This window comes from Cynocephalus volans, chromosome 1 (genome assembly GCF_027409185.1).
Source record: "Cynocephalus volans isolate mCynVol1 chromosome 1, mCynVol1.pri, whole genome shotgun sequence".
NCBI classification, from domain to species: Eukaryota; Metazoa; Chordata; class Mammalia; order Dermoptera; family Cynocephalidae; genus Cynocephalus; species Cynocephalus volans.
In genome coordinates, this window is record NC_084460.1 from 210,857,937 (window position 1) to 210,870,496 (window position 12,560).

At 33.9% G+C, this 12,560-nt stretch overlaps 1 protein-coding gene across 1 annotated transcript in view; it reads right to left on the minus strand.

Annotated features, from left to right (window-relative positions):
* Nucleotides 1–12,560, minus strand: part of LRP1B (LDL receptor related protein 1B) — a 1,457,254-nt gene that overhangs the window by 85,445 nt on the left and 1,359,249 nt on the right. Inside the window, exons 78-79 of the mRNA XM_063085362.1 lie at nucleotides 3,821–4,044; nucleotides 2,665–2,771 (exon numbers count right to left, since the gene is read on the minus strand). Of these exons, the coding sequence (XP_062941432.1) occupies nucleotides 2,665–2,771; nucleotides 3,821–4,044 (331 nt within the window). The remainder of the gene's footprint in view (nucleotides 1–2,664; nucleotides 2,772–3,820; nucleotides 4,045–12,560) is intronic.

The window sequence follows — 12,560 nt, forward strand, 5'->3', positions numbered from 1 at the left end:
CCATTCCTACCAAAGAAAGATGCCTAAAGACCTACCTTTTTCAAATCACTTCTTGAAACAAAATTATACAATAGTTCATTATTGCCTAAAAAATCATGTCTAAACATCTTGACATTTAAAGTCTGCTAGTCTCAGCTCATGCTAGATTACATAGCCTGTCCCCTTCTAGGTGCATAGTAACTCCTGACATCAGCAGAATATGCCATGTGCTCCACACTCAGTGCACTATCTCATTTAATACATACAGCATTATTTTAATTCAGTTATTATTATTCTTTGGTTTGTGAATGATAAAACTAAAGTTTGAAGATAATAAGTTCATGTCTGAGGATTCACAACCAACAGGTGATCCCTTGGGAGTCAAAACCTGATTCCAAAGAACATCTTTATAAAAAATTCCCTCATGATGGATTATCTGTGCACTTTTCAAATGCCTACCCATCCTTTCATATAGTTTTTCTGTGTTGGAGATCATCTTTCTCACCTTTGAACCCTGATGACATTATAAAACATGAAACAATTTTCATATTTTACAAAAACTACACTTACTTCTTTGCATGCTCCCCCTTTTTATCCTCCTTGAACGTGAACTTCATGAGAAAAGGGACTATGCCATGTTCGATACACATGTCTTTCACCAGGCCTATTACAAGCGACAGTGTGCTGCCTGCCCAGATCTTCTCTCCTAGGTGGGACACCCATTCCCCAATTGTTGCTTCAGCTGCTGAGGGCTCACCCTTGCCCCACTTCTCCAGAGAATTGTGCTCAATTGATTGGAGCAGCTTCTCTTGCAAAGTTCATCCCAAAAGCCAACTGATGACTGACAGGGCATATGCAAATCTGACCCCCTTGCCTACTGTGGGATTTATGCCCCAAAGTACATCCTCAGTGGCTCATGCCAAAACTAGACTTTACCTGAGACATAGTTTTTCTGGGCTCTTTCCCCTTCCCTCTCCATCTTTCACAGTTTCTTCTGATCGACACTTCCTTCACACACAACCTTTATAAGAATCCCTGCCTCAGGCTTCCTCTTGAGCACCCCCTACGGGCACTTCTACAAACTGCACCAGAGTCTTTCTTTAAAATGAGAACATGTTACGTATACTATGATTATGTAAAATGTTAACATCGAAAAAGTTTTTACTAATTTTGCAACTTTTCTGTAAGTCTAAAACTATTTTTTTAAAAAGTTTTAAAAAGTAATGCAAAGTGCTCAAAAAAATGAAAATCGTGTTTTAGCAGATCATGCCACTTACCTCCACAATACCCTCCCAATAGTTCCCCTTAAAGCTAAAATAGAACAGTCCTCACCAGTGCATTCCAGACCCCTAGTCACCTTGCCACCCTCGTATCTACCATTCTCCTGAATGCTTATATGCTTCTGGGTATACCAATCTTTTTACTTTTACATGCTTGCTACCTCTTTTTATTCAGGTATTTCCTTAAATATCACCTTTTTAGAGATAACTTCTCTGATAATCATAACTAAAATAGTACTCCCCAAAACAGCCCATCCCTTACTATGCGTATGGCACTTACAGCTATCTGACATTATATATAAATATATATTCTATCTTCTACAAGAAGATAAGTTTCATGAGGGATGAAATTTGCTTCACAAGTATAGGAACTTGTTTCTTCAGCATTTGGAACAATTATTGGCCTATGGTGGGTGTTCAATTAGTATTTGCTAAGTCACTGGAGACCAACTTACGTAAATAGACTAAATCTCAAATACTGCTCCTTCCCATAAGAGTGAAAACAAACTAGTTGGATGGAAAGGCACAGGCATATTAAAAGTTAATAAAAATGTAAGTGCCAAATAAATATTTTAAACTACAAAAGACATTACAAAGGATAATTGCTAAATAATATATGCTACAGACAATGTATTTAGTCCTTTTGGTGGGGGTGTAGTGGTAGGGGTGAGAGGCACAGAAACCCTGAGTCTCCTGCAGTCTGAAAATGTTTTATTGAGGAAGAAGTGCTAACGCTAGACCTCACAAGATGAAAAAGATTCAGCTAGGTGGAAGACAAAAAGTTGGAAGTGCATTCTAGATGTGGGAGCTGAGAGGAAAATGACATGGGAGAAAGAACACGAAGGCAGAAACTGCCTGAGATCCTGAGCAGTGTTGAGAATACAGACAGTTTGGAGTAGTAGCTTAGCTGGCATATCTGGGAAGGAGATTAAAGCCAGATGGAAAAGGACGCAAAATGAAAAGGCAAGAGACCATCAAATTTCTCTTTCAAAAATAAATAAATAAATAAAATTAATGTCTTGCCTACTCTTTCTCCATTTAGTCTCTCTCCTTTAGAAAAAATACCGTCTATCCAAATATCAACATATATCTAAAAATATCCCAGTATATTCCTATAAACTGTCAAATTTAATGTATGTGCAATTCTAACCTTAACCTAATAACCGTACAGCTTAGGCAATTTCCAAATAAAACCCCCATAATTCAATGGTAGTATGATAAGGACTTCACTTTCAAGTTGGAAAAATAAAACATGAAATGTTAATAACTTCCATAAAATCATACTGTAAATTATTTTATTCATTTGTAAAAATGGTTATATGGCCAACAAAACTATAAAGAATTGTTAACATATATGCTTAGCATTCTGCTTCGTATTTTAGAGTGTGTCAGGAGCACATCATACCTGTAGGTCTCTGTAAGTTCTTTTGTACTAAAATCCTTCTCAGAGTACCATCCATGGCTGCTTCCTCTATGTGGGAGTGGTCCCCAATGACCGTCCAGTACATCATCCTGGAGACAGGAGGTCAAGGAGGTTAGCCTGGTGATGTTGCTGTTTTAACTCAACTTTGTTCCCCAAAGCAGTGTCTCTCACACCACTTCCATCAGAATCACCCCCAGAATTCCTTAAAAAGTAGATACCGACACCCAACTCAAAACCCACAGAATGGGAACCTCCAATAGAGGGGTCCTGAGAATCAACATTTTAAACAAAGTCTTACCCACACACACTAAAATTTGAGAACCATTGTTTAATAGGATACACTGTAGCTTATTGTTTGATATCCAAACTTCAATTGTGAAAATTCCATTAAAATCTCAAAAGAAAATGACTTCTACTACTTAAAACAAAAGCAAACTATTTTCTTGTGTAAAAGAATATTCATTTTACTATGGAGGCTGCATCAACATGCTTTTTTTTTTTTTCTGAGAGAAGTAACTATTTTCTCAAATAGAAAATAATTCTCTTGTTTAGAAGACACCACATTTCATAATTCTAATAATTAAATAAAAGTTTCCTTTTTGCTCAGGATCTAGTGATCCACTTTATGGATGATTAGGAGTTTTACTTAACATTTTTTAACTTCTTTATTGGTTATTGCTTGTAAGTTTACATCTTCAAGTAAAAAAAATTGTATTACGTTGTTTAAATTTGTTTATACATATGCATTTATTTTTTATTATCACAAATAGCCAGAAACAATAATCTACATTTAAATGTTTAATAAAATGTTTAGTATTGTGAAAATTCAGTTTTAGATTAACAATAGCAGTTATGTTTATCTCATTATTCTGCAGTATACACATACAAACATATACACACAGTCACAAACATGCTGAATGTATAATATAACAACCTTTCAGGAAAAAAAAAATACTTTGTGTCACCATTTGGTGTGAAAAGGACATGATTTTGTACAGAAGTAGTACAGGAATTTTTAGAAGCCTTGTGAATCTATTACATGTTGAACAATCATTACAGAAAGAGAACTACAGAGCACAACAATCTCTAAAAACAGGTACTCATATTAAGAAATATAAATACCAAAACATTAACCTACCCTCTTCTAGGATTTACAGCAATAGCATAGGGTTCTCCAGCCATATTTGTTAAAAGCCTGGTGCAGTTGGGGCCATTCACCTGCCCTACGTTGATAGAGTACCTCAGACTGGTCCAGTGAGTGGTGTAGTAACTGAACCAGTGCATTCTAGAATGATCAGTCCAGTAAATATTTCCAGCAATCCAGTCAACTGCAATGTCCCTTGGCCTTTTAAATTCAGGACACTAAAAGAAAAAGAAATAACACACCACAATATTTTCAAAAGGAAATGAGTGAAGTTTTCTATATCTGTGTTTTGAGATTACAGGAGAATCACAGGAACATAATCAGGTGTTAATTGTTACATTGATTGCAAAAAAAAATGTTTAATGTTATTCTTAACCTTTATACCAAGTATAACTGCATAAATATTAAGTGTGCATCTCACTAGAGTTTGACCTATGACTGCACCTGTTTAACCACCACCCTGCTAGAATATTTCCAGAACCATAGGACATTTACCTGTGACCTCTCCCAGTCACAGAGAGTAACCATAATTCTGATACATAACACCATACCTTACTTTAAATAAATCCACATATATAGAATCATACTCGTCTATTCCTTAACTCTTGGCTCAACACTGTGTCTGTCAAATTCATCCATATTGTTGCTGTGTCAACTATCAATACTTTTCATTGCTGGATAGTATTTTATTTTATTAATATACCACACATGGTTTACTGTTCAACTGATGATGTTCATTTGGCTTGGTTACAGTTTTAGGCATTACAACTAAAGTCATGAAGATTCTAGCACATGTTTTTGGTGGACAGAAATACTCAATTCTCTTTAGTATTTACCCAGTAATAGAAGTGATGAGTCTTAAGATACACATATGCTTAGCTTGAATAAATACTGATAGAAAAATTTTTCAGAGATTTTGTACCAATATACACCCTTTTAAGCAACATAAAGAAATCTCAGTTTCTCTGCATCCTCACCACACATAATTTGACTTAAAAATTTTTTAAAAATTAGTACAGAAAGACACATTTAGAGACATATCACATTTTAACATCTTTTGAGGAAAGTTACAATCTCTGCCACTTAAAGGTTGGGTTTTATGCTTAATATTCTGTTTTACTGAATTACTATGAGAGGAAGGTAAGAGAGTTCATCGGAATAGATAGTAAGGAAAATAATGTATGTTCTGTGCCCTTCAATTAACTCAATCACTTTGAGCAGAAACTAGTGTAGTAATTAATTTGACATAGGTTTATTGTGCATAGCTGAAAGTGAGAAGGGATTCCCAGGGGTATTATATCAAGAAGAGAAACAATTATTTGAAGGTGATTACAACTACACTTGTAGTCAATGTGTAAGGGCATTATTAGGATCTGGCAACTGGTAGAAATGTGAGATTTTAACACAGTTTATTGTGTGGCTTAGTAATGAACAGATTTTATCAATCAGTGAACTTGGTTTAGAAGTAAAGAAACTGAAAATCTCAGAAAGAACATGGAATGCCAAGAAACAGGAATTGCAAGTCACTGCTGTGTGATTACTGGGCTCTTCAACAAGAAAAACATGGCTTGAACTAAACCCAGAACCCTTAGACAACTTCTAATGACCTTTATTACCATATTCTGACCTATTTGGCTTCAAAACCAAAATCATAAAATTTTGTATTAGCCTATTTCTCAACTCAAACAATAAATACTATTCATATACCCAGTAGATATCTGAGTTAATTATAAAGCACTCTGTAATACAGCGTGCTCTAGAAATGTCATATAAATAATACTCATAAATGGTTAGAATGTAGAGATTTGTCCTAGCTAAAACAAAAAATCACTTTCAAATCCTCTAGTATCATTTAAATCAGCTGCTTTTTTTTTTTCAGTTTGACAGCAGCTAAAATTAAATATATCACCAAAACGGCACGGGCATCTCAGTGTGAATCATGAATTTGTAAACATGACCGAGCACTATAAGCTATTTAAAAACTGTTGAAGCATACTTATAATTTTCTAACACCAGTAGAAGAAACTTTTAGTATGCAAAAATATGATGCTAGTTGTCTAGCTTAAGCGTAGAAAAAATATTTACTTTCACTTTATCAAATGTAAATATATACACTTGATTTTCTATCCTAATGTTATCCCTGCCAAAATATAACATTTCATACAGTGTTCCATCATTCCATTCTATACCTTTAAACCTGTACTGCTGATAATTAAAGACTCAAATTCCTAATGTTCATAGAGAATTCATAACTTTGATTTAATGATACTTTTTCAGGCAACCAGGCTGGTGAGGGATTTACTAATGGTGAATTCTAGAAGGATAAATCAAATTTAGGTCTCATTTCAAGGATAAAGGACATGGATTAAGGAAAGGGAAAAATGTTACTTTCATGCCAAGTACAAGAAATACTGATGATTGTCAGAGTCTTTAAATCTATGCATTTATTCTCTGGTTCCTGGATCAAGGAATCCCTAATGTCATTCCAATAACAACTAAAGTAGTTTGATACAGGGTAAAGGATAGTCACACCCAATTAATTCAAACTAAAGTCATGATATCATCAGTGACAAGACGATTCTCAGAGAATAATGGCAGAATGTGAAAATGTTACCAGGTGTTTATCATCAATGACTCACATACACTGAATGCTCATAAACCCTCAACAATGAAAAGAGCATAACAGAAAAAAGAAAAATACCGAAAAATAATAGGAGGAAGGGAGGAAGTGATAAAGGAAAAGGAGGAGGAGGAAGATCACCATCAAAACAAGAAGGGGGCAACAGTTTTATCTTACTCTCAATTAACCTATGGGCAAATTAGGAAATCACCTTTTGTACTGTGTTCCATAAGAATGAAATCATCCCTCTCCATTGCTCACAACTTGAACAGGATTATGAACAGCATTAGCCATATAAAAGGAACTCATATTGAATGGATGTTGGCTGGAGAGCAAAAGGCAGAAATTCCGGTTGAATCTTGATATTACGATCAAGCAATTTATAAAGAGGTACCAAAATCAATCAGGTAAATACAAAAAGAGAGGAAAACACAAGAAAAGTAAACTGAGGTTCTAGAAGTAGAAATGGAGATTGACATGGGAAAACAGAACAGGAAAGCTAAGAACATGCTTCCCCAAAAAACAAACACACCAGATTAGAAAGAAAAATATATAATACTTTCATGTGCACCTTTGGCTAGCTCACTAGACATAGGCTGATGAGCTAGAGGCACTAAAGACATGTGTCATGTTTAAGAGACTGCAGAAGCATGTGGTTACCCTGACAACAAAAGGCATCACTCTTATTATTGCACAAAAGAGAAGACACACACATTTTGACTGCTTTCTCCAGACAGATGATTTCTTCCCTAATAAGCTCTCTTGTACACAGGCAAAGTTTTAAGTCCTGAGGCATTTCTCTTTGTAGAAATATATTAGTCAAATGAATAAAGCCCTTAAATTTTATAGAAAAATTGACAGCTTGATAGTAACAAAATTAGAGGTTACTTCTTTAAATTACTAATCCTTTACAGCTCTGGATATAGGTATCTGTCACAATTCTATTTCAGTAAACTAAAGATGTAAGTCACTGGAGACATTTGTTTTAAAACAGAAAAGAGAAAATACCAATGAAAGTGTAGTTGAAGCATTTGAGCCATGAAATACTGACTTCTTTTTAACAAAATTCTTATAGTTAGCAATATACTTGTAGAAAATTTAGTTATCACAAGAATAGATTGAGGTGATTTCACATATTTTATCTGTTTGTGATTTTTGTTCATGTTGGTGTACGTCTATGAATAGAAAATTTGGCTCATGTTACTAAAAGTTAACTGTCTCCTAATATAGTTCTAGGAAAACAAAGACATAATGTCACTTTCAAGAAATTGTGTGTGTGTGTGTGTGTGTGTGTGTGTGTGTGTGTGTGTGGTGTAATAATAAGTGAAAAGTCTATTTACATTTTGGTCCACAAAATATGAATCAGATTAGATTCCTATACACAAAAGAATAAAAGTAAAATAATGACTACATAAATTAAAAATACTAAATTCTATTGATTTAGTGATGTTATAAAAGTATCCAGATAGTTAATATTTCAATTAAAAAACTCATATAGCAATAGAGAAATCCAAAAGTAATTTTTTAAAAGTTATATTTAGAACTAGAATGTGTAAAAGTTCAAAAACTACTCCCAGGAATGAAACTCCTGGCTTCTATTTATGATTTATTCTTGTAGAAGCGATTATTTTAATCCAAGTAATTTTAAGGCTATAGTGATCTACTTCAGGACCATGTCAACCTGGAACAGACTCCTATTAGGGGAAAAAGAAACCAAATAAAATATGTAATTCTCAGACAATTTTTGAAAAAGACCAAATTTGTCATTGTATTACAGACTCAATATTATATGTAATCTTGTCACTCATTTTTTTGTTTTTTTTTGTTTGTTTTTGGTTTGTTTTTTTAACATGCTCAGCATTCTTTTACCTTATTTCTTCTGATTCCTTCCTCTCTTTTACAAAATAGCAATACTGACTCTTTAAACCTTCATTCACATTATGAGATAAACAAAAGATATCATGGAAGACTAAAAGGCACAATAAACATGGACTCAGAAGAACCTGGTTTAATACCTAATCATAATTTCTACATAAATTACATGGTATATAAAATAAAGACATTGGATTACATGATCTGTGAAAGTCGTTAGCTTCTAAACAGTAAATTACATAACTGTTGAAAATATTACTCATTTCAGGTAAGTCTGCATTTTATGCAGCCTTATGTAAGCATCAGATGATAACTGTCAATTAATTATGAGGATAATTTGTTAGTATTTATTGGGGCAATTTTAATATCACCCTTGTAGTGGACTGAATTATGTCCCCCCCAAAACTCACTGAAGCTTGAATTGGGTCCCCAAGTTTCATATATTAAGAAGCTTAATCCTCACTGTAACTGTTGAGGGTGGGAAATCCTATTATTGTAACTGAAAGGTGGTGCCTCAAAGCGTTGACTAGATTGTAAGACCATGCTGTAGGACAATGCTGTAGTGAACGGATTAAAAATGGTGGTCGTGAGCATGGTTTGGAGGGCTCTAAAAGGAGAGTGAATGAGGAAGTTGGCCTCTTGCTCTCTCACTTCTCTCTCTGCTTCCACCATCTTGCAATGTGAGACCCGTGAGTCACTGTCACCACCACCAGATGGACTTTGGACTTCCCAGACTCAGAAACTGTAAGCAATAAATTTTGTTTTTCTTTACAAATTTCTTTACAAATTTTATTTTTCTTTTACAAATCTTTTTTCTTTACAAATTTTGTTATAAGCAACATAGACTAATACATCCTCCCCCCCGCCCCCAGCCCCAGTGAATGGCCTGGAAATGAGGAACTAAGGTACCTTCTGATAATTGCAATTTAAACAATCCTAACACTTGAGAGGTAATTCAAAGTTACCTGAGAGCAAAGATTGCAAAATGATAGGTTTAGGACTAAATTTAAGGTAAAAATTTTAAAAACCCCCAACTTTTAGTAGATTCTAACTTAAAATTAACATGTCACTTTAAACATTCAAATTTTTTGTTTTTCTTGATAATTAGGAATATATAGGTTAGTATATTAAAGCCAAGACAACATTCCAGAATAGCAGAGCCAATCAGCTGCTGTCCCCCAAAGTGTTCAGTTTGCCTGCATATCCTGGGTCCTTGGTGCTTATGTCCAACCTGTTTCACTCATTTATCTCACCTACATAACTTCTTTATACATGTGTGGTTTGCAACCCATTATTTAGAGACAGAGGGGATTGAATTTAATGAATAAATTATGTGTCTTAGAAAGGGAATTGAGACAGCAAAAAACACATAGAAAAAATTCAGAGAAGCAAATATTGACAAGTATGTCTCCAGAATAAGTAGGTAAGCATCTTGTGAATGAAATTTTGGTCTATGTAGCAGGTGTATATGTATATGTGTGTGTGTGTGTGTGTGTGTGTGTGTGTATACATACACACATAAATTGGGTTCTCATACCTCAATATCTCTCATCAGTCAAATTCATTCAGAATATGAATACATATGTCGGTGTGTAAATGTAGGAAATGCTCAATTTATATCATTTCCTTGCCAGCTTTCTTATAATTAGTTTCCCAGTGTCTTGTTACTTGCTAAGTGAACAATCAAATTTCCAAAAACCTGAAATAATAAAGGGGTCACCTTGTAGACTACTTCCTGGACATAAAATGCCATTCTTCAGAGGACAGTCAAGTTTTCTGTGAGTATATCCCTTCAAGTGACAACAGTTGGTTCAATTAGTCCCTTTGGAAGACCTGAAAACACATTACGTAGGCTGAGATCTCTGATGCCTCAACAAGATCAAGACCATTCTCAATGATAGTAATAATGAAAGCAATGTCTTCTTACTAAAGGAACTTTGGTTCATTGGGGTAAAAATGGACGGCAGAGGAAACAGCACGTGTGAAGATTCTGATGTGAAGAGAAAAAGTCGCATTCTTGTAACTGAAATATGGCCTATCTATGGCTGGAACAAAAATTTGTGCTTGTGGGTGTGTATGTGTATGTTCATTGTCTGTAAGGAGATGGGAGGGCTGTAGTGGAAGATGAGACTGAAAGTCATAGAAAGGCTTTTAAAACAATGGTATTTTTAAAAATAGAAATACATAAGAAGGATTTAGGAACAGAGATATGATGATCAAATTAATATTTTAAGATCATTTTGGCTATGGTGTGGAGAATGGCTTGGGACTGGGTACCAAAAGTGGATACAGGAAAATCAGAGGAGGCTTCCTTAAGGGACTCTGGGGAGAAGAGTGCTGAAGTTTAATCTAGGTTTTTGTGAGAGGGAAGTGGACAAAAATGTGATCTATCTGGAGATAAAAATATTTGAACTTGAGATGAACTGAATACTGAAGACAAAAAGAATAAGCTGTAAAAAAGTAACTCTCAAGATCTGGTTTGCCCAGTAAGATGGACATTTGGACCATCCACTCAGTTAGAGACAATGATATTAACAGCAACACCCTCAAATGTTGAGAACCTACTGCATTTATATGCACTAACTGCTTTACATGCATTTATACCCTATTCCTCCCAACAGGCCTGTAAAACAGAATACACTAGAGGAAAATCTGTTCTTTCATGGAGTAGCAAAGAAAGCAAAAGCTCAGCAAAAAAAGCACTGAAATCCATTATTAAAGTCCATTTCTACACTATACTAGAGCAACCAGTGTGGTCTTTGAAATTAAATGGAGCGCGAGAGAGTCTACCATGAAATGTTTAACCAAAAGTTTTCTCATAATTGACTGTTCTTCTACAGCAAAGGGAGCATTTCTAGTCAAAATTCTAATGTTCTGTTCATCTTTTAATGCAGTTCCAACTGGAATATTGTCCACTTTTGTCATAGTCTTAAATACATTATTCACTCTCCTATCTTCTATGCAATTTATATAATTATCTAATTTACACCTAGTAAGAAAAACACCTATTCTAATTTTCTGATATTTATTGCAAATATGACATCTTACACACTATTCCTATGAATCAGATTTTCACTCAGTGTTTGACTAGGATCTAAGTGTTCTGATTTTGTTCACTTTAAAAACTGTTGTCAAAGTTTATACCTTCATTAAACTAAAATATATGATTAATACCAACAAGAAGTTAATACAAATATGATAAAATAAATGTTTGTTAATTATAGTAAAAAAATGCATGTATTCGTGTGTTTTGTTGTTAGATCCATAATCTCTCCTTATAATTTTGACATTGAACTCATCAAAAATTTGACCAGATATATTTGCTATCATTAAATGCAAATTAAATGGGAGAAAATTAATATAATGCATTACAGATGGTATGTGCTCATGCATATAAAATATGAGCATAGCTCATATTTTATATATGTATACATACATAGAATATACTTCTAGAAAGATGCACATATCAATCAGAAGAGAGGTTGCCACTAGGAAGCGTGTTTTGGCACAGGAATGCTGAGACTCTGGAGAGAGGAGAGACATCTACTTCTTACTATGTATACTTTTTTGCTATCTGACTGTTTTGTTACGTGTGCATATACATTTCTTTTACTTTAAATACTTAAGATAATATGTGAATTAAAAACAAATTTTCTTAAGTAATTTTTGATAATTTTACTTTATCTGCCTAAGTTATGTTGAAATTACTTTGTATTATTGAATATCTATTTGGGAAACAAAATACTTCTAAGTCCTATGAAGACTATGAGGTGAGCCATCTCTTCTTCATCCTACAAAATTGTTAACTTTAAGGCCAGCCAGTAATACTTTACTGAGGTTGAAAGCTTCAGAACATGTTATGATTTTATATTAAGAAGCACTTCAATAAATCTTCATTAGTAAAGAAGTTTACAATAGAAATGAGACAAATTTTCAGCATATTAATTATGAAAACTATGAGGGGCAAAAAATATTACAATAACAGGCAGCAATGCACACACTGAAAAGCACCAACTCTATTTATGAATATTTATATAAGCGTTATGGAAATATTTATTTGCAAATTTACTATCTCACATATAGAATTCACACTTTTACTTTCAACTCCCAAAGAACATATGACAACTTTATTCCTTAAGGCTTTGAGAAAAAATATATACCCACAATTTCCTGTGAGCCAATATATGACTACTTGCTATAGTAAGAAAAAAAATATCTTGAAAATTAAACTTTTGTAGAAAA